The sequence below is a fragment of the Euleptes europaea genome, chromosome 1, assembly GCF_029931775.1.
Source record: "Euleptes europaea isolate rEulEur1 chromosome 1, rEulEur1.hap1, whole genome shotgun sequence".
NCBI lineage: Eukaryota > Metazoa > Chordata > Lepidosauria > Squamata > Sphaerodactylidae > Euleptes > Euleptes europaea.
In genome coordinates this window covers 144,962,940-144,986,432 of record NC_079312.1, presented here as the reverse complement: position 1 = coordinate 144,986,432, position 23,493 = coordinate 144,962,940, and the positions used below count along the sequence as shown (strand labels likewise).

Here is a 23,493-nt window from a genome sequence, read left to right as displayed (position 1 = left end):
CGGCCGAGCGTGCTCTCTTTGTGGAGCCAGAAACGTCCGCGCCTAATTCTGCGGCACGCACCTTCTTTGAGGCGCCTAGGCTCTTCACGCCCGATTCCGCGGAACCGCAAAGGCGGCTGTTGGAATCCCTCTTGCAACTCCGCCTTGTTGAAGCGACAAGGGCTCGGTCGTTCTCCCCCTTGGAGAGGAGCTCCTCGTCCAAGTCGCCCCGTTCGCCCATCATCTTGCTCTCCGGAGCGAAGACGGAGGAGTGGGAAAGGGGGGGGAACGGTAAAAGAAGCAGGAGGGAGACTGTCTGTCTGTCTGTCTGTCTCTCTCTTTTTTTTACAGAGGAGGGATTAGGAAGTGAAGAAGCCAAGGGCACAGAAGATAGAGGAAATCCCGGGTAAAAAGGGTACTCCAATGGCGGAGCCTGTTGGCGAAGCTGCTTCCCTGTACAAGGCAGGACAGAAACTGGATATGGATGGAGCTCCCGCCCAGGAAGACAGGAAGTGAAGTTTTTAGTCCTGCCTCCCTGGGCACGTGATGGTAAAACCCAAAGTTGCAAGATGCCTGGAGAGCCCAGAACGAGAACACTTCATCTTATTCTGTGATCAATGGATGCCACTCAAACCTCTGGATTACACCTATCCTGAGTAAACAGCTGCCTGTCAAATCTCACATGATCTCTTTTTTGTTGGCGGACATCAAACCAGGAATAATAATCTGGCAACAGAATGGGTTGACACTTACGATTTCTTTATGCTGTTAAGATGTGTTTCAATTTGCCATGTTGTATTTTAATGTCTACTGCTTTGTATTTTATCTTCTATCTGTACTGACTTTACTCAAGACCTTCAGTCAGAGGAGCTTAATAATAAAGAAAAGGAACTAACCACTAGCTTGTCTCCTTGGTGGAGTCCATTCTACACTGGGACTGCAGATCATGATTTAGGTAGCCAGTACAACAGACAGACTTGGCACCAATTTGTTACTTCATCAATTTTTAAGCCTGGCTTCTGTTATTGAAGAGAAAACATTGCCTAAAAGTGCACTCCCTCCCCAATTTCTAGGTGGTTTTATTGTCCTCATTTTAAACATTGAGAAGCAGAGTTTCTACTGTCTAAAAAACTATAACTTTTATTTAAAAGATTTATGTTCAACACTCTCCAGAATTTGCCCTAGGTAGCGGATTCTTCTTTTGTGAACTGTTGAGTGGCTCAGCCCAGACACACATACTCACTTGAGAGCATTTTGAAAGCATTTCAGAGATCAAAATGTCAAATGCAGAAGCTCAAAGATTTAAATGAGAACTTTTTTTATTTTAGTCAAATCACAACACTTTCTTGAAACGGCTGTCAGCGTACCCACAACTTACAGATCCTATTTTCTTTTTTTAAACGCTTGCTTGGGAATATTACAACTTTCCTTCTAACAAATGAAATAATCCCACACTATTATTCCAATTAGAAATAAAGTATTCCATTCCAACAAATAGTAAGAATACATGAAGTTACAGCCAGCCAGACAGTTGACAGCCATGGAGTCTTCAACAGTTTATTAGAAATAATGTAGACATTAAAAAATCCCCACTGCTTTGAACACAAATTGAGGTTTTCAGGCTTATCATAAACTGGTCAAAAAAACAAAAATGATCCAATAGTGTATTAACATTTTGTCACTCGCTTCCATACCAACAGTGCAAATACAATTTGGTCTAAATGTACAGACTGACAAGTAACAACGTACAGATTCTTAACCCACCCCCCATATTGAGATGCAAGAGCTTTGAGGATTGAGCAACCAAATGTACAGGCTTCATCCATGTTAAGTTTTAGGGGTTGATAGTTTTAGCTAGGATATTTTGAACACTAACTAGTGATTAAATACAACGAAGTGAAGAGCATTAAACATTAGTGGAACATACCCTAAAGACACCCCTAGAGGTACAGCATGTTACCAGTTTAATTTTGAAAGCCAATTAAAACATTGCTTCAGCCAGTTCTGTTCCAGATATAAAATCTGAAACTTAAGTTATCTGCAGTCCACAATGTGAGGGGGAAAGCACAAATTTACCACTTCATGTAAATTGAGAGTTTTCCCATTGTAGTATCTTATGAGGCAAAGAGGAACTGTAAACCCTTTTATTGCAAATGTTTTGTATCGATTGCCTATACCTCAATTAGTTTCTTTTGTTTGGTTTTTGGAAGTCTGGAAAATGTTCATGCATATCATTATTGCCTCACGTAGCTTAAGACTGCCCTGAACAATGGTACGCACCAATCAGTGAAGCTGCTTAAAACAGGTTGAAGATGAGTTAAAGGAGGCATTTTTTTGCCTGTAGAGCTATCAACTCAGGAATTCTTATCTCAATTGTGAAATGTTGTGATGAAGTTCTTTCCCCCAAGCCCCAAAACACGCCATTTTTTTCTTCTTATTCCAGGTCTGGCATTTCTGGAAAATAAATAAAATCAACATATTGAATACTGTATGGCAAAAGCACTACTGCACTATGGGCTATTTTAAAAACACCTTAATCTTGTCCAAGAAGAGGTCAACCCACCCTCAAAGATGTGATTATAGCAATCCCCACTCTAAACTACTGTAAAGACAAAAACAGGAATGGTACTATGTACCTATTGCTGGTGGCTAATTCTAAAGGTCTCTCATTTCTCTCCTGCTGGGAGGAGGGGCTAGAGTGCACTGCTCACTATCCAACACCTGCCACACTACACAGTCCATGGATCCTCCCTCCTTACCCTACAGGACATTAAAGACCTATTGCCCTATGAGGAGGTTCTAACACATTTACTCAGCAACAAGAACTAATATATTGAAGGGAGGGGAAGATGACTTTTTTTTTAGTGTAAGCCACTCTGAGGACTCTACAGCTAATCAGCAGGATGTAAATGCAGTAAATACATATCTTCCCCTCTGAGGCGCTACTACAGCAGACACCTTTTTGAGCAATAACTACAATGGAAGCTGGCAGCAATTTGTGAGTAGAATCAGGATGATAATCCTACCCATGAGCAATGAAATCGTAAAACAAAAATTCACAACTTCTCCTTCATCCCAATGAAGGAGTTTAGCGATGTTATTTTAATTAAAGCATCACCCAAGTGTTCAGTCAAGCAGGCGTTCTGACAGTGAGGAATCAGTCATTCCTAAGTCAAAACCAACCTCACTGGGAGCAAAGTACACCTAACAAAACAAGGCAGAGGCCCTGTTCTCAGTCATGGAGCTCTCTTCTCCTTGTGGTGTGCCTGCATTTATATTTCCTCATGTTACAAAGAAATCTCTCTCATGACATTAATGCCCTTAGGTTACAGATTAGAAGGTTCTTACCCATCTTTACCCATGAGGAACAATTTGGTAAATATTCATGTGTTCAATTTTGCATAACTTGACCTGAAGTATACAGCTAATACAAGCAAAACTTACTTTCATCATCGCTGTCTGGTGAATCCTAAATTAGAAAGTTAAAAGGTTAGTAAACATACCAACTCCTACAGGCACTACTTATGCTTTGGAATAAGATTCTACAAAAGATCCAAGCCATTTACTTCAGAGCTTCTATATAAAGTACCACCTATATATCTGGAACTTTTAAAGGTCTAAGCTTGAGACCAAATTTAGATGGGCAGAACAATCCTAAGGGGGAGGGGTGGATGAGGTGCACCCAGGACGACGATGCTCCGCTGCCTCTTGAGCAGCTTGTTACCAGGTACAGCAAGCCGAAAATGCGATTTAAAAAAAAAAACACCTGTGGAAACCACTCCACAGGGTTTCACAGGGCTGCACCACAAATTTTGCAGGTGCAAGTTGGCACCTGCAAATGGGGTGTTCCTGGGATGAAAGGGCTTAGGGAACTGACTAAAGTCAGCTCCACCCCTGGGAACACCCCTTTTGGCACCAGCGCAAGCCCCTGCGCCGGAGCTCTGTTCCAGTGGCAGCTGTGCTGGTGCCCAAGTGAGGCACCACTGCGCTGCTCCCCTCTGCAAGAGCTCCATGACTGCGCTGCTCCCCTCTGCTCCCCTCTGCAATCTGTGCCAGCACCGGTGCCATTTTTGACAGCATAAGTGGCATCTACGCCAGCGCAGGGGTTACGCCGCCTACAGAGGTATTTTGGGGGGCCCTTTGGATTGCTCTATTACTTTGATAAAACTAATCCATACATAAATACCATAAAGAAATTTGAGAATGGGATTCTAAATGTACATTCTACTGTGTTTCAAGGTATGAATTTAATGCTGCAATCTGAAAGTGTTTCAATTCAACTGGAAAAATAAAGATACAGATAACTTCAGGATCCTGATAATAGTAGAAAGACTGTATAAATGTCAACATACAACAAGAATGGCCATCAACTGCATTCAGGACATAAATAAAATTTAATCACGATTACTCACATCATCTGCTCCATCTACTTCTGGCAAATCTACATCTTCATCACCACCCATGTTGTTCATCATCTAGATGGTAAGAAAGAGTCCTCAATGGAGACTTGACATTTTGTAGTTTGAAATCAAACACCTAAATCACAGTTCTGGGTGGGAAATGCCAACCCCAACAGCCCTATTAAAATAGCTGCCCCCAGGTACAAATAAGTCTAGCAGCACCATCAGGATGGCTGGGCTCACCCTAAGAGCCCACAAGTGCCAAATTCAGCAACCAGAAGTTGTGTATTCAGAACACAAGTTGGAGCAGGAAAATATACAGCTGATTGTGCTTAAAGTGGAAATAATAAAAAAGTATCACATCAAAAAGCAAGTTCAGTCTTTTCTGGGGATGGCAGTTTATTTTTGACACTCTGTCAATTACTACAATGAGATTGCTGTTCCTTTAATTGATGTGTGCCACAAATGCCACTCAGACATGGTAGTCTGGATGGAACAGACATTTGATACTCTTAGAAGTCAGCCTCATAGCTCAACCAATCCTGCAGGCCTCAGACTTTCAAAAGCCTTTTGTTCTCAGCACAGACCCTTTTGAGAGAGGGCTGGTAGCTCTGCTGATGCAAGAGGGGGTGGTTCAGCTGCCCCATCCTGTAGCTTTCCTGAGCAGGTGGCTATTACCAAGGGAGCAGAATTACTCCACCATACAGAAGAAATGTTTCACCATTGCCCAGGCCACAGAGAAGCTTTGTGTTTAACTGTGGGGGTGCATTTTTTGGCTAATGACAGACATTCATTGGCCTCTTGTGTGGTCAAATCATACCCTGAACCAGACTGGAAACTGCTCCATTAGGCAACTGCCTCACAGGATTTCGAATGTGAGACTCACCATACCCAGTGAGGGAAAATGTTCTGGCAGATGTTCTGTCATAAGAAAATGCCTAAATATGTAATCTCAGGAGAGTTCTTTGCAGTATTAATCCTGTACTATATGAATACAAAGGTACTTGCAGAATAAACGGGTGTCCATGTACTTCAGCTGTGCGGTTTTACTTAGCCTAGGAGCTATGTTATCACAAGAATGTACATATATGTACCTCAGAGAATCTTAGTGAGTTTTGCTGTGATTTAGGAATGTTATAAGAAGTTTTTTTGGTATACGCATGCGTCTAAAATGCCATCAAGTCACAGCCGACATTGCAATCCAGTATGGCTTTCAAGGCAAGAGTCTAAGAAAGGCTGAAATTACAGGGCATATGTTTTTATTCTTGAGACCATGTTATGGCATTTTACCCCAGAATTCATAACAGGCAACTTGCATTTGTATACCATGCAAGTTGCCTATTATGATTTTTGGGGTGAAATGCTATAACAGAGTCTCAGGAATAAAGACATTTGCCCTGTAATTTCAGCCAGACCAGAGTGTATGTCTGATGAGAACAAGGTCTGCAATACTAACTTGGGAATATTCCACTTACTTCAGAAAAGCGATCAAAATTGGACATGTCTTCATCAGAGTCATCTTCCCAGTCTTTCCAGTTGTTGAAGTCCACACTGAGCCAATTGAGCTGTGTATGTAAGTAAGCATATTAGGCAGAAGCCTCTAGGTGCGAAGTACATATAAAGATTAGAAACGTCCAAGAGAAGATTTCCTTCTAGTTGCCATCTATCCACAGATTAATTTTCTATCTTCAGGGACGCATACAAAATGCTGTTCTACAAGCTGCCCCGTTTAGGAGCGGTGACTGCATTTGTATAAAAAAGTGACTATTCAATTGTTTTAGTACTGTTTATAGGTTAGGCAGTAACGCTCTGCGGTAGGTGTGCAAAATTCCTGGCACCAGTAAAAAGGTGCTCCCTCCCCACCACCGAGAACCAAACAGGATGACTGTCTCTTGGATCCTCACTAATGTACACTGGATTTGTACAGGGAACAGGTCCCCTAACTGCCCTATCATCCCACCCCAACTGGAAAAGAAAAGTTCAGAAAAACTCATATTTATTTAGAAAATGTATATCCCCAATCTCTACAGGTCTGTTTTAGTATTTCCCTGTGTTAAGAGGAGTGGTGTTAGGGGGTTACCGCACTTGTATTCCCAGCGATGTATTAAGAGTTTGAAAATGTTATAAAAAATACTGTTCGCACTTTGTTTGGCCCCTTTAGCTGTGAAGACATCTTCCAACCATTTATAAGCTGTGGTATCCAAAAACCCTTTTAAAGTGATGTTTTTTATAACATTTTCAAACTCTTAATACATCGCTGGGAATACAAAGTGCGGTAACCCCTTATGTTTAGAACTGCCTTATTCTATTCCTCTAATACAGTGGCCCAGATTCACAGATCTTATGCCCTGGAACAGGCTGTGAAAATCACTGGATTTTCACGTGCAGAACAGATGGTGGGTGACCCCCAAACGTAAAAAAGATATAGAGAAGAGGACAAATATACACAGATTAAGAAAAGCTGAAATGCAAGCTAGTTTGTACAATAAACCAAGCCATACCTTTGCCCTCTCTTTTGTTAACCGTGGCCACGACTGGCCAGATTCTCCTTTTCGTAAACAACATAAGACAGATCTGTCGGTTCTTTTATGCTTGGATTCCTGGGAGGGGGGTTATTTTAACACAGAAGATTTAGACTAACGATCATACAGGAAATGGACTGCCACACTGCAGCCTTCAGTGGAGCTCACATGATGGTTTGCATCTTCATACCCTCCCCTCCCAATTCTGGCTACAGAAAACCCAATATATCAAGGTTGTTATAGTACCCCTCTCCTGGATGCTCCCAGCTTCATGTGTGAATGCATGAGTACTCAGTCATGTGAACTCCAATCTGCAATCCAGTTGAGAAATAGGTTTGTCACCTCATCGGTTTGTGAGCATTTGGCTTCAACATATACAGGAACCTAATGCGACTAGGATGGCATTCATCTAACTGACCTTGCCACTAGCCGCTTCTTACTTGTATTAACTTTTCACCAGATAATTTAGACTGTACTGAGCCACACAAAGTCGGTCAAGGATCTCTTGCTTTGTCAGTACAGGGGAATAAAATCTTTATCAAAGACGACAGCAAACATCCCCAAGTACAGCAGGTTTAATGAAACAGATTGCTTATCACTGAAAAGCTTTGAAGACTGGCAGCAAGACAGAAGCAGGCCTGCAGAACTGCTCTTTAATACATTCATATCCTGATATTCTTCCAAGGGACTCTGCAGGGTAACACAGGGCTCCTAGCTAGACACCAACTATACCCAGACCTATTTAGCTGCAGTAAGACTGCTGCCTCAGGTGTCTCCAGACCATGCTGCTGCAGGACCATTATTCTAATGGAAAATACTGGATTATATTTAGAACTCTATAAATAGACCACACAGAAATAGTCATCAAGTCACATTAGCTGAAAATCCAGCTGCTGGCAATGCACACAAGGAAGCACTTCTCTCCACATTACATTTGGCTTTCCAATGAAATCATACCCTATATCAAAGCATCCAGTACAATCCATATCTGAATTTCGATGGCAATGCCAATTTAACAATAGGGGAAGGCAACTTACATTTGGATCAATAGAGTTATAAAGATCAACTTCATTTAAATGCTTGAAGTTATCATTTCCTCCAAGACAACTGCAGGGAAAGGAAAAAATGTTCTTAACAGTCTCAAAAACACGAAGTTTAAATTAAAAAAAATCTTTGTTCATGGTCACCTTTCAAAACTTTTACTTACCTGAACGTAAGTTTGGATTTCTCAAAATTTACATTAACATCTTTACTGTCTTCAACACAAAATTCAATAAAGACATAGTCCCTTCGGTCATACCACTTCGCAGAAGCAGGCTGCCTAGAAAGATCATTTAAGAATTAGGTCAAAAATAGTCAATTAACATCTCCACAAAGCAATAAATGTCTCTAAGTGCTAATGACAAGATGCCCTTATCCTCTCATTCGTGTTTTGCTTTTTTTTCCAAGCACTTCTCTTATCTTCATGCCTATGAATTTTAAATAGTTCACATAGTTTACTAAACAGTAGTATTTGTCTCATGATTAGCAACTAAGTAAGATGCCTGACATGAAATGAAGAAACTTCACAGGAAAAATGACCAATGTAAGTTTGTTTACCACCTGAACACACCTTAATATGGTTACAGGCTTCAGTGGAATATATGCACTATCTTGATTTCTATATAGTGGTAGAGCATTATATGCATAGTCAACTCCCAAGATGTCTAGGTATCTTTTTAGTAATTTGCCTTCCCTTACTGGTACTATTTATTGTGTTAGTGAACCTTATTACAATCAGTAACCAGATTTCCAAAGAATCAGAGGGCAGGGTCCAAGACTACTGGCTCTCAAGCAGACATCTAAACAAAAACCCAGAAGGGATAGTTATCTCCGCAGCTGACAAGTCTTAACCCACCCAACCCATCAGTAAGCCTCTTCAAAATTTATCACTTACATCAATACAATCCAAACTCCTTAGTTGTTCACTAGAGACTGGGGGGGGGGTGCAGTTCAATGTTCCGTTTTCATTTGAGGAGGACGACATCCTGGCTCTTTTAGGATGTTACAAAGCCAGATGTCCCATGGGAGGGTTTCCAACTGCCAACCACAAACACAGGCCTGTTTACGCTACCTGCTGCAGCACCCTTCAGCCAAGGAATGCATCTGCTGCTGCCATAGCGTCCATCTTGTAATGCCTGACAAATGTTGACTTGGATGCCCAAGTTGCTGCTTTGCATATGTCTTCCACTGAAGCATTTATATGGAAGGCTGCAGCGGTAGATGCACTTCTGGTAGAATGTGCCTTGATTTCTTCAGGTGGGACAAGGCCTTGCAATGAGTAGGCTATTGATATGCACTCTTTTAGCCACCTGCTAAGGGTAACTCTAGAAACCTTTTTGCCCCACATTTATCACCCAGAAGCAACTAACAAGGCCTCTGACTTTCTGGCTGGTTTAGTTCTTTTAATGTATATACACAAGGCCCTGCACAGAACCAGTGAATGCCAATTTTTCTCTTTTGGATGTGATGGACTAGGACAGAAGGATGGTAAGAATAATTTCTGTGTCCTATATAAGACTGAATTCACTTTAGGCATAAATGTAGGACCGGACGTAGGACCACCATGTCTTTATGGAAGACACATAGTCCTTTGGAGACAGACAGTGCTCCAAGTTTGGATATTCTTCTTGTTGATGTGATTGCCACTAGAAACAGTTCTTTAGATGTTAGAAACTTGAAACTTCTTGCAGTGGTTCAAATGGTGGATTAGTCAGAGCTTGCAGAACTATAAGAAGTCTCCACACAGGGAACGTTGGAATTGCTGGCGGATTGGATAATGATGCACCCTTAAGCAAGTGTTTAACTGCTAGATGCCTGGAAATGGGAAAGCCATCTATACTTGGAATGACTGAAGCCAGGGCTGCTACTTGTCTAAGTACGGTGTTTGGTCTAAGATGTTGAGACAAACCATCTTGTAAGAATAGAAGCATCTGTGCAAGACTTGCTGACTGTGGTTGGCATTGCTTCCTCCTACACCATCTTATCCATGTGTAATCATATAGACCTGATGTAGATGGTCTAAGTGCACATAACATTGTGTAAACCACCTGCTCAGAAAAACCTTGAGCTAACAATGTCTGCCATTCAATTTCCAGATTTAGAAAGCGTATCCACCGCCCAGGACTTCAGCCAAAGGTACTGACACACCACCACACTGGACGCCATAGCCTTTGCTGAGAATTTCATGGAGTTCAGGCTGGCATCAGCCATGAGGGTGGCTGCTCTCTTCAGCCTATGAAGGGAGGCTAGGACCTTCTTGTTCAACTCAGGGAACTCTCTTAGCAACTTTCGGAGCCACATAACAGAGGCCCCGGCCATAAGAGAATTTGCAGCCGCTGCTCTAATAGACAGAGCCATGGCTTAATGTGATTTGAGGAGCACTGCCTCACCCCTCCTGTTTTCCCTCCCCTTCTTTAGGAAGTGTTACTCCTGATGCCAAGCTGGTTATCTGGGCATCAACTACTGGAATTTTTAAGAGGCTGGATACTTTAGGAGAGAAGGCATACATTCTTTTAGCCTGCCCCACATGGGAATGCTGAAATACTGGCGCAGCCCACTCCTCCTTCATTTCCTGCTTAAAGAACCTGGGGAAAGGAAAGGCACATCCTATTTCCCTGGAACTAGACAAGACTTCTGGGGCCCATCCTCCTCCTCAGTGTCCTCAGGTTGTTGGATTTTGGGAGGAGAGAGCTGAGGATTTTAAGGGCCTTGTAGAGTAGTGGAGGTAGTTCCTCCTGTGTAAATAGTCTTTTAGACTGCTGACTTTGTTGAGAAGGATCATCTTTTGATAATTCCCCATCCACTCTATCAAATTCGTAATTGGAATGCTCAGAATCTGTGGATGAATATCCTTCCTCTGATCCATAGGAGGAAGGGATGGAATGTCTGCTTGAAGCAGAGGGACGGCCCTTGGGTGCTGCCTTGGTCGGTCAGGCAGGGGATTTGCTGGTGTCCAGTATTCCTGCAGCCTGAGTAACCCTTTTAGGCTGGTGGTCGGGGGACCCGAGAGTTGGCTTGCTAGCATCACTGTGCCTCTTTCTGGAGATCTGCTTGGGCTTACTGGAGGTTTTTCTACTTCTTTTTTCTCCATTTGAGTATTAACAAATTCCTCCAACCAAGATTGGAAGGAGGGGGAAAACTAATAATCTCTGGTTCATTATCTGGGCAGAGGGAAAGACAAATAACTTCAACAAGGAAGGTTAGGCACACAAAAGGGAAAGTTTTGCAATCTAGCTGCTCTGTGAGAATTGGTGTCCCAGAATCCGTGGACTCTCTGAGGAGGCAGGGTGATGGTGGTGGAAAGAGCAATCTAGTGCCTGCCTCCTAGGATGATAGGAAGAGCAGTACCCAAAGGTGCCAGGATGTCCTCCTCCTCTCAAACAAAAACAAGTCTTCACACAGTGAGCAATGCAGCTGGAATGGATGATTGCCACCAGCATTGAGGTTTTAAAAAGGAATTCAGCAAATTCATGGAGGATAGGTCCATCAATGGCTACTAGGCATGATGAACTAAGGGAACCGCCACATCCATAAGCAGTAAACCTCTGGATATGAGTGCTAGGAAGCAACATCTGGGTCTCACTGGCCTATTAATCAGCCCTCCTAGTCATATGGTTTGTTATGTGAAACAGGATGCTGGACTAGATAGACAACTGGCCTTATTATCCAGCAGGACAATGAGATCTGCGGTAACGCAACAGAATGAAACATTTTTTTTACTTGCTTCTTTTAAAATTACCGTATTTCATTCATTTTCACAGATAAAATACTACCTAAAAGGTACTCAGTTTCCAATGAAGAATACCCTGGGGCCAGGTGTGGAGCAGGAAGAGATTCTCAAATTTTCTAGGTATTCATGTATCAGATCAGCAGCAACTGATTGATTCAGAAACCAGCACTATTTTAAGGTCTAGGTGACATCTATAGAATAATTAGCAGCAAACTATTCACATGTTAAAGAAACTGATTATGAAGATTTGGAGACTTTTCATTTTTGGATTATTGAACTGGTCAAACGGCAGAAATCTGCATTGAAGCAATAAAAACAAATGACAGCAGTTTCCAGTTTCTAAACTTAAAGTAGTAACTATCCCTCCCAAGTCAAACATTAGAATAACGAGTTAAAATTATACCACAAGACTTCAAATGGCCAATGAGCACTAAAGTTTATAATGAAGCTTCTATCAAGTAATTAAATCCTTAGGAATGTTAACTGCTTTTGTATTTGTGGTTAACATTATAGTAATATCTCCCAAATTATCTCAAAGATTAACTTTCAATGCAGGTATTATAGGTAGGCTGTTCAGTCATATTTGACATTCCAGGTTCCATGTATCCAACAATTAGTTTATTTTCTAATTTTTAGCAGTATTACATCCATCTTTGTGAAGCCAAGCACGATGGCAACATCTTTCAAATGGATCTTTCCCCTACCAGGTGGAAGATAGTGTGAGCCAGAAGTGTCAAACTCATTTGTTGAGGATCAGATATGACATGTTATTTGGTCGGGCCAGGCCATGTGTGCCAGCCCACAGTGGGCTCGCCAGTCCATACTGGGACAGGGTGTGTGTGTCTGCCTCAGCTGACGAGCCTGAAGCAAGCACACCAGTTCAGATCAGAAGCAGGGGATGGCATTCTCAGCTGGCGTCCAGTGCATATATCACCTTCCCCAGCATCCCCTGACTTCAGGGGCAAGGGAGAAGGACAATCTATGTGCTGGACTGGAGCCCCCGCTTTCCAATCCCCACTGCCTGAGGGCTCGGACCTCCATGTGGAAGTGCCAGCCAGCAAGCGGCATGGAACAGTAAGCACCCACCTTCCGATCCCACTGCCTGTGGGCTCAGATCTTTACACTGAGGTCCCAGCCAGCAAGCACCGTGGATCGGAAGGCCCCCACAGCATAGAATTGGGAGCGGGTGTGTGTGTGGCTCGGATAACAGCAGTCAAAGGGTCGGATCCAGCCTGTGGGCCTTATCTTTGACATCCCTGGTTTGAGTCTTCTTTCAGTTACTGGCATCTAGCCTACAAGCTCTCTCAATATTGGTAATTTCATTTTAGTGGATGTGTTTCAAACACTTAAACCAGCAGCCCCTACGTGAAGGGCATAAGCTCTCACATCTCTGCAAGTTATTTCAGGCTACAAACATGGCAGAGACCTGGTCTACGGTGAAGTGCTCACATGGGATCCAGAGTTACTAGGAACCATGAAATACACTGTCCTGCATATTTTCAACATCCAAGAATAGGAAGCAAAAATACAGAACCTTACAAATTGATGAGCTCAGTTGAACAGTGCATGGTTAGGCCCTGGAACAGCAACCTTTTGTTGCTATGATCTTGAAATAACACACACAAAGCCGGCAAGACAGGTTATTTGATGCAATCAAAACAGAGATGTATCAGAATTAAAGGCATACATCCTTGCACCTGTTTCTTCTCTTTAACTCTCAAGTGCAAAAGTAAGCATTGGTTTTGCACAAGTCATGACCAGAATGGTTTATCAAAGAATATAATTCCAGATTAAGAAAAACAGCTTCTCCAATATTTCAATTTCCTAATGCATCTGGGTGTACCACTTTAAAGAACACGAACCACTTTAAAGAATGCCAGGTGGAAAAGTGGTTAGTATGCTGAATAATCAAAATACTGTTACAATTGGATAGTGATTCAGACTGTTTTTATTGCATGTTTTTTTGTCAATTAATGTGCTCAGGTTACAGTCAAATGTTCAAATCAGGCTTGAGCAAATTTTCTTTGGCTTTAGGAACAAACCCCAAAATTTAGGAGACAAACTCATTTTTTTATTCTTCAGGGGTTCACATTTTAATAACTACCTTCTAATTATTGCTACCGCCAACCTAACTGCTTTGTACTTTATAATAATTTTATTAAAGCTATAACAATGTAAATAAATGTAGAGCTAATTCTGATAGTCACAACAAAAAGCCAGCCTCACTAATCCCAGTTTAATTTATCTCACTTTTTAAATACTTCCATTATCAGATTATAAAGTTCCATCTAATTTATTAGAACCAGTGTAGAACGCAACTGATTAAGAAATGAATTTATCCACCACCACTGAAGATATAAAGTCTGCATATACACAAGCAAGGACAAAGACTTTTAATGTTATACAACAAAACATTCTGATGTAAAATAAGTAAACTTTGGGTTGCAACCAGCCAGCTTTTCCACTTAACCTCTGCAGATCTCCTTCCTTATTAAAGTCCTCATTCCACATGACTTCTGCCCATGCAGGTCCCATAATCTCAAACATAGCCATTTTGATAGTCAAAGGAAACCTCTTTCCTTCCTCTTTCACCAGAGGAAAAGATGGTTGGATTCATTTGACCCTTCGTACTTCCACTGGAAGTTGCTGAGATGCTACAATAAAATCATAGTTGAAAATATTAGGCACCACAATGAATTTTTTAGGAGCCATGGCAATCTAGCATTTGGGATTTGTCAAGTCTAGATTTACATCAATAGCTACCCTCACCCTAAAGGTAAGCAGTATACCTGTTCAAATCTCCCAGGATCTTCCAACAGAACTGCTTTTCAGCAATTATGCTACATGTTCATGAAGCACAACACAGATTTTCTTCTTCATCAAGCCAATATTCCCTTCTGGAAATTTTCCCTTCTGGCCCCAACATTTTAGTGGTATGACACATACTTTAGGTCCAAAGAATAAGCAGCTGTATCAGTATTACAAAGCAAAAATTATGAGAATTCCCAAACACACTGCAAGATCTTTTAGCGAAGACTATTTTGAAATAGTTTGTGTCAAAGATTCACATTAGGATACCACTATTTGATTCAGCTCATAGAAACTGTCACGGTGGATTTGATTTAAATCAAATAGATTTAAATCACTAGTCAGTAAGTCACTAAAAACTTGATTTAAATCATGGTTTTCTACATAAAGACTCATTCTTGCTGGTATAATCTTAATATTTACAACTAGATAAAGGTTTCGTTTTTAGATTTACAAAAATTACTGGTTTGGTTATACTATCAGAAATACACAGATAAGTATGAAATTAATTTGAGGCTAACTATCTCCAGTTTCATTTGGGCCACCCGGTCTTGCATTTCTTTGTTGCAGTTTGAACTTCACTAAAATATTCCCAAACCGGGTCTCTTGTGTGGCCTGCTGCCATTATAAATTTTCTCCTCCTGGGACAGAATAATACAATAAACCTCAGGCTGTTCACACAAAGATCCCAAGACTTGTGGAGTATTCTGCTCAAAAGGTTTCACTTTCTTTTTACTGCTTGCCCCTCCCTCCTCACACTTAGCTCCTTGTGCAGATCAATTCCACTCCAAACAATCTTCTATTCATTGAACTTCTTGAAACTTAGCATTTAAGAGGTAATGGGTTGATTCTGTGTGCATAGATTTGCAAAGGAACAATGGGATTAAGGTCTTTTTCTCAACCCTGTGTGTTTATTTTATAACATTTTTGCTGTGACAAAGAAGCATGTTATCTCTGCAGACACAACTTCGGTTTTGAGATATTGCATCTGCAATATCTTCTAGATGGAAAAATTGCCCAAAATAATCTTACAGAAACCTCTGGAAGAGTGTGTCATTGTGAATGGATTAATGGAATTCATTTACCAAAAAATTTAATTGCATGAATATACAGCCTCATGCTACATAATTAAAAAACTAATTCTTATTGCATGATGAATAACCTTTGGATTATAATATACCTTAAACAGAAATCTATTCAAACTATCTTTAGATAGATTTCCCCTCAAAAACCATTTTATTTAAAAAATCTGATTACTTTTTCCACATCAGAATGCATTATAGGAATCCAGGGCACACTCTAGAGTGTATATATGGAGTGCCATTTTGTGAACCAGGTGTGCACTCTAGAACACACCCAACATTCTTTACAACTGTAGACTTCAGGGGAAGAGTCAGTAGAACCACCATTATCATTTTCAGGAAGTTCATAAACCAGGAGTGTCGAATTCATATGTTAGGAGGGCGAGATATGACATAAATGTCACTTGGCCAGGCCATGTGCACATAAATAAATATACCATAAAATGTAATGCCAGATACTGGAGATACAAACTTTACAAAAGACCACAGGCAAAGTCAATTAATGATATTGTTTTTTACTTAAAACACAAACAAGTTTACAACAATACCATTCTTACAGTATTTTTATTTATTTAACAGTCTTATTGCTATTTTGTAAAGTACGTTTGTATTTTAAGTAAAGAATAAATTTAAAAAAAATTGACTTTGCAGGCGTCTTCTATGAAGTTTGTATCTAGTCCCTGCCATTAATTTTTGTTAAAAATTTAAAACCAGGGGGGGTGGCTGCCTTGGCTGGCGAACCTGCAGCGGGCTCACCAGCCCATATTGTACTGGGAGGGGGGTGGCTGCTTTGGCTGGCGAGCTTGCAGCGGGCTCACCAGATCTGGACGGGGGTGGTGGTGGCGTGGCTGCCTTGGCTGGCAAGCCTGCAGCAAACTCACCAGCCCAGATCTGGAATAGGGAGGGCTGGCTGCCTTGACTGGGGAGCCTGCAACCCTCTCCCAGTCCAGAAAGACAGGGAGAAAGAGAGAGAAGAGAAAGAGGGAGAGAGAAAGAGGGAGGGAGAGAAAAGGACAGAGAGTGACAGAAAAAGAGGGAGAAAAGAGAAAAGACTCCCCCCCCCAGCCTAAAGCCTTCCTCCCCCCCACACACATACACGGCCGCAAACACAGCCCTGCCGTCCGGCATGACCGGGCTGAAGCCATCCTCCCCGCCCCCCCCAGAATGGCCTGAAGCCTTCCTCCCCACCACACACGGCCGCGAACGCAGCCCTGCGGCCTGGCATGACCAAACTGAAGCCTTCCTCCCCACCCACACACACCCAGCCACACACGCACCCCTGCGGCCTGGCTGAAGCCTTCCAGAAAAGGTTGGGGGGAGGAGGGAAAGGGGGACTAGGTGCCTCAGCTCTGTGGGCCAGATAAAAGCCCTCCAGGGGCCGGATCCGGACTGCGGGCCACATGCTTGACACCCCTGTCATAAACTATTGCTGATTTAAAGGAATTTCCGAATGCCCTGAAAAACCTTAAGCAACCAGTTAGGGTAAAAAATGCAATTATGTTTCTAATCTCTTGAAGACAATCAATAGATTTTTGTAGCGGCAACTCCAATGATGAACAAACCAGATGGTAAAAGGCTAGGACCTCCTCTCTGATATGACTGACCATGGTTCATGCATCGAAGATGAAAATGTTGCAGACATCTAAAGATTTAGATAGTTCACATACTGAAAGAAAACAATTAAAGGGCTTTTCTTGGATCCTTACCACTGACTGTGAGCCAGTGTACTTAAGAGTGCTGCACTAGGAACTGGGAGAAACAGGTTTGAATCCCTGTTCTGACACGGAAGCTTGCTAAGTGACTACAGGTTAATCACTCATGCAGCCCAACCTACCTCACAAGGCTGCTGTATGAATACAATGGAGAAGAATAATGTGAGCCACTTTGGGTCCCCAGTGGGGAAAAGATGGGGTACAAATGTAGTCAAAGATCACACCATTAACAGTTCCGTCTATACACCAAAAGAATTAACAGTATAATTGTTGTTACTGTTCCATATTTGTGACTGTTACCTGGCTTGGCTGAGGAGCTTTTTGACAGGAAATCATAATACCCCTATTTGTTTAGCCCTATTTCTTTTAACAATGTATTGTTACCCACCTGAAACCTTTAAAGTAAAGAGGGAAATAAACAAGTTTGGTTCCATGTGTAATGAACTTACATTTGATTTATAACCTGCTCTAGTCACAAGGGCCCAGGGCAAGCAACACCCTTTACTGAAAGCTATTTAATACAGAAGATAAGTGGCAACATGCAATTAAACTGCCGAGGGTGGTTTCCATCCTGCTGTGTTCCAAGCAGGATAGCAACTTAACATCTCACTCAAATATATTTGCTCTTCTATTTAAACACAAATCTCCCCTTACTTCACCAGCACCCTGCCACCAGCACCCTACCCCTTTCAATTCTATCTCACATGTAGCAATGCACCTTGCCACACACATCTATATACTCCTTTGCTCCCACAGCCATGTACCCCTCATCTCATTTGTAAACGCACTCAACAGTTCATTGATACTTACTATCCTCCCTGCTCATGCAGATGCCCCCTATGCTTTATTTACATTTATTACACTGCTCTATGGTGATGAAACCATACTGTAGATCCTCATGGCATCCACTTGCTCTTAAAAAGGGTTAACAAATCCCTACCAGGATAATGTTTGTTTCTAAGAGTTGAATCAGTATCCCAGTCCCTGCTGTATTTAAAACTACCTTTCCATCAGGGCTACTGAGAGCCATTGAGGGGCCCCACTCACATCACCCAGCCCCAAGTCAAAAATCATATGCAAAGGAAACATGATACACCCATCTCCATGGGTCCCCAGAATTTTGTTCCCCTAGACCAGTGGTGGCGAACCTATGGCATGTGTGCCAGAGGGGGCACTCAGAGCCCTCTCTGTGGGCACACACACTGTTGCCCCAGCACAGAGTTCACCTGAGTTCATTACTAGAAAGCCAGAGGGACAAGGGGCCAGGCTGCTCCCCTCCCCCTCTCCAAGTGCGCCTGAGGGCATTTCTCACATCACCCGCCCCTCTGCCCAGCAGCCCAATGGGAGCGCTTCCTCCCGTCACATGCGGCACAGCAGCTCACATGCCGTGCGTCTCACATGTGGCGTGAGGGTGCGGTGCGGATGGCAGCCTGTTGAGTCTGTGGCTAATGTTATTCCAGTGGTGGGGTTGGAGAGGAGCTAGGTTGGATGGGAGCATAGCTCACAGCGTGGCATAGCTGGAGGGGAGCAGAGCACTCAGGCCAAAGCGGGCTTTGCGGCGCCTCCCACCTTTTAGTTAAATCCCCTACTAAAAGGGTAACACCCACTTACCCGGCATGTAATTAACCTGTGGAACTCCTTGCCACAGGATGTGGCGATGGTATCTAGCCTAGATGCCTTTAAGAGGGGATTGGACAAATTTCTGGAGGAAAAGTTATTGTGTTTTTCTTTTAAGACAAAAGATGTTAATATATGAGTTGTTTTTTCTAAACTAAAACCTCAGTATTCAGGTTAAATTGCCGTGTTGGCACTTTGCAATAAATAAGTGGGTTTTGGGTTGCAGTTTGGGCACTCAGTCTCTAAAAGGTTCGCCATCACTGCCCTAGACCCTGCCTTTCAGCAACCCAGCTCCCACTACCTTGCTGTGATTGCCATTTTACTCTGGTAAAAGTTGCTAGGCATGATCATTAATTCCAAGGGGGACTTTATGGTTTGGGCAAGTTAACTTTTTGAGGGATTATTTCCCCCCTTAAAACAGCTATTCCTTCCCAAACGGCCTTTCAAGAATTCCTTCGAATTTCAAATTTGTTTCAAGCCATGAATCAGCTATTCTTATCCAGAGTATTACTTTACCCACTCATCTATAATAGTCCTAGTAATTCAGGAGTAGTGATCTAATTGCACAACTAAATGAAGACTGGCAAAAGGATGGCCTTTATATGTTGCATGGATATGTGTGTGCAGTATGAACAAGACCTCTTGCCTCCTTTCTTCACTAGGTGCCTCTTGGTGTAAGCTTGGCTACACACTACTAGGATGGGGGCAAGTTTTGTCCCATCATAATGCCTCATTCTGCTCACCCCCCCCCCAGGAATGAACAACTAGTCATTTGTATGAGAGAAGTGCTATGGAAAGCATTGGGATGGGGAACCAGTCTTATCCTTGGTCATACTGTCATGGAAGCAATTCCCCCCCTCCACAGAAGAACTGCTGACTACAGGCAGTTATTAACATAACAGAACCCACAGAGAATCAAATACACTGCCATCTGCCTATCCCTGCCTTATGTTTCGATTCTTGAGTTACAATAGTGCGGTGGAACTTGATGAACTAGTTTTTGCTTTTACTTATACAACAAATGTTATACACCAAGCTCTCAACACAACCATGGCCCTTTACACTAGTTAATTATTTTATTTTGGTTTACCCATTTAGTATCTGTATTCTGATGTTGCTGGTTAGATTTGCGTCATGTCTGCTAAAGAACAGCACCATAAGCCCATCAGTAGTTGTTAATAGCTCAATTTGGATGCCATGTTTCTTAGTCTTCAAACCATGCTACCCCTGGCTTCTGTACCCTTCCTGCCATCATGGATTGCAATAACCAGAGTTTGCCATCATATCTAACCGAACTCAGTCCTGATCCAGATTTCTCCAAGTCATACTATGCATATGCACTTCAAACCACAGTTTAGACACAATCCTGGTCAGCATTAACTTTGGCCAAATTCAGGCAAATTATGGCTACAGACAGTCACAGAAGGAGCAGGAGGCTGAGCTGAGACATTTTCTACCTGAACATTTTTATGCCATATGTTGTACATGCAAAGCTGCTATGAATATCCAGACAGGAGAATTATTGCTGACAGCATGACATAGAAGCAGCTAATGATTTCATTCGCATTCCGTTATAAACAAGCCCTACATAGGTGTGTTGCCAACTCTAATTAACATCAACCATGACAAGTTTGGTTTGTCTTTAGAGGAACTATTAGTCAGTACCTTGAAACATAAAAGATTTAAGTGTCTTAGGTACCTGGATTCTTATGCATGGGTTCTGGTCTGGTCAGCAACTACATTACCAGTTATAATATCAATTTGATTAAAACCTCAGAAAGTTGTTTTTTCCTATGCATGCTGTAGTACACATTGGTAACAGGTATACAAGTTTAGTGGAAGATGCACTGGTGGGCATTCCCCATCAGTGACATTGCCAGCAAGGCAATGCCAGCAAGACATTGCCAGCAAGGCAATGTCATTGAATCATTACCATGTCTTGCTTCCAAAGCACTTTAACATCTATACTCAGTACCGCCAGAATTTACAGTAAATTTGATCAAGGTTACAAAGCATGTGCAGAGTCAGAACATCTCCAGGCTCTTGGCTTCTCCGCATACATGTTTATGGCTTTAAGCTGATCTTTGAAATAACTAAATTTGGTTTCATTCATGATTTGAGACAATATGTTCAATCCACGTTTCCTTCTACTGACACCAAATTATACCTAGAACCGGGGATCTCTAAGCATTGCTCCCTTCCACACACACTTAATCTACCTTCTGGGTTCTTCAAAGCAACACCAACACTGTTCAACAAGTGAGTGCGTACAGATCTTTGCATAATATCATGTACACATAGCTGCTCTGGTGCTCAGGGATCCATCAATGGAGGCACTAACCAACACCACATTAAAAGAGAAATAGAGAACATCTCTGACAACTACACATAAAAAAAACAAAGCAGCAGCCCTTCTATATCAGATAAGACGGCTGTGGCAAGAAGCATGACTAACAATGCCAACTAGCCTTAGAGATTTCAAAAACCTAGATGCTGAAGTTCACAGCACTTTCTCTTTTATGGTGAGCAGCAATGACAAGCGCTTTCTATCCTGCCTCACAATAAGAAAATGAAAACTGTTGCATAGCCCGAAAATATTAACAGACCCAGTATTTGCAAAACCTCTGCATTTTCCTAAATGTCTCACATCTCACCTCAAATAAATAAATATACAGCTTTCACTAACTTCCTTCCACACTTCATGCTCCTCTACCAATGAACTTCCCATGGTCAGTCCTCAGTCAGCCTCAAGCATTGAAACCCATTTCACTCCTGCCTGCAACTGGACTAAATGCACACACATACACACCCCGCAAATCTATTACAGCCCATGCCCCAAAAGCAGATCTTCCAAAGCCCACATTTAACTCCTTCTCACATGCCGCATCTTACAATTCTTGTTTCCCTGGTTTCGCTACAGAGCCCTTGCTCCTCCCACCCCATCCGAAACTACTTCCCTCTCCCTAACCGAAGATGAACTTCCAGGTTCACTCTCCTCTTCTCCGAACAGCTACCTAGAAAACTAAGTCCTACTTCTTTCGGCATTTTTCTAAGGCAAATTTTAAACCTGCAATCCCAACAAAACTTTGCTAAAAAGCAAGCAATGTTAAATGCAGTTCGGAATTATGATCCCAGGACGGAGCTCTCTTTCTGTGAACCCTCCCCCCAAACACACACGTTTTCCTTTTCCAGCACCTTTAAGCCCGAGGCCCAGTAGGTGCCATTTAAGCACGGCTGAATTGCTACGAGAAAGGGAGAGTAGAGAAAGACAACCCTCCGACCTGAAAGGCCTTCTCACTAATCCCCGGCATGCTTGGCAACTCTCTGTACTTCTCCATCGCGAATGAAAAACACTCTGCAGCCGCTCAGGTGCGACTTCTTCCCTCAGAAATTGTAATATATGAACCCTCGCACTAATTAAGCCCCATACGTTGAGTCCCACCTCTAACATTCACTCTACACTCTCGGCTTTCTTCCCACCTGTTCCCTCCTCCTAAAGTACTTTCTTTGAGGGAGTGGGAAGCCGCTTCCGTCCCCCCACACCCAATATAAATCCAGATCCATTTCCATCCTTTCCAACCCAGCAAGCTCACGCCGCCCCGCCTCACTCACATGGCGAACGGCGTTAGCGGTTCCGACTCGGGCTCCCTTAGCTCACTCCCTTTCCTTCTTTTGTTTCTCCCTGTCTCTGGAAACGGCTCCTCCGAGGAAACGAAGGAGGGGCCGGAGGACTCTCGGCAAGGACGAGGCGGCGGCTTCTTCTCGGGGCTCAAAGGCTGAGGCCTGCTACCCACAAAGCACCGCGCGCGCGCGCCCTCGCTCCCTCCCTCTTCAGTCAACGGCGACTTCCCAAAGGCTGGTGACGCAGCAAAATACCCTCCCTTCGCCACCAACTAGTACCACCTCTCTCCAACTAACTACCCCAAAAGCGCATGCGCCTTAACCGCCAACACGTTTGCCGCTTCGCCGTTTCAACGGCGCGGATACCCGCGCTGCCAGGCCTCTTATTATTGCGCGTGCACCTTTACCCGTCCCAAACCACCGCCTCCTCAATGCGCGTGCGCCCTGCGTCTTGCGCACGTTCTCAGGTTTTTTTAAACGGTTCAAACCCCCAAGGGTGCGCATGCGCTTTGCCGTCTTTCGCGCACGTTCTCGCTCTCTCTAGATTTTTCCGGTTCAGAGCTGAGGCGCATGCGCTGAACAGCGACAACAACAACAAAAACCTGTGTGTTATGTGTGTGTTAAGTGCCGTCAAGTCGCTTCCGACTCATGGCGTCCCTATGAATGAAAGTCCTCCAAAATGTCCTAAAAAAAACCTGCTCAAGTTAATCGGTCAACCACCTTCCCCCTCCCGGTTTCTCCGGTGGCTGAGTTTTCCCAGTCGGGGCTGGAGTTCAGGCCGCTCTCCTGTACACGTTTACCTGCTAGGAGTAAGCCACATTGAACTTATTGAATAAAACAAAAGCAGCTTAGTTCAGGTACTCAGATTCTTATGGAGGTTTTAGTACATTACACCGGTTGTGCTCACTAATGCACCAGCTGTGAATTGTATATTCAGATTAGAAATTCACACAGCATGTTTAAATTTGCATTGAAAGAAAT

At 42.8% G+C, this 23,493-nt stretch overlaps 1 protein-coding gene across 1 annotated transcript; it reads right to left on the bottom strand.

The window, feature by feature from the left end:
* Positions 1–1,152: 1,152 nt before the first annotated feature.
* On the bottom strand, positions 1,153–22,549 carry PTGES3 (prostaglandin E synthase 3). The gene is made up of 8 exons (XM_056857391.1): positions 22,504–22,549; positions 8,109–8,222; positions 7,939–8,008; positions 6,881–6,979; positions 5,855–5,944; positions 4,392–4,454; positions 3,424–3,448; positions 1,153–2,433 (listed from the first exon to the last, which is right to left on the bottom strand). Coding segments are annotated over exons 1-8 (483 nt in total). The 5' UTR covers positions 22,506–22,549; the 3' UTR covers positions 1,153–2,413.
* Between the last annotated feature and the right edge of the window lie 944 nt (positions 22,550–23,493).

Coding starts and splice junctions, on each gene's coding strand:
- PTGES3 (XM_056857391.1), bottom strand. Junction 5,945..6,880: donor TAACAAAAGAGAGGGCAAAG/GTATGGCTTGGT, acceptor TTACATACACAG/CTCAATTGGCTCAGTGTGGA. Junction 3,449..4,391: donor AAGTAGATGGAGCAGATGAT/GTGAGTAATCGT, acceptor TTTCTAATTTAG/GATTCACCAGACAGCGATGA.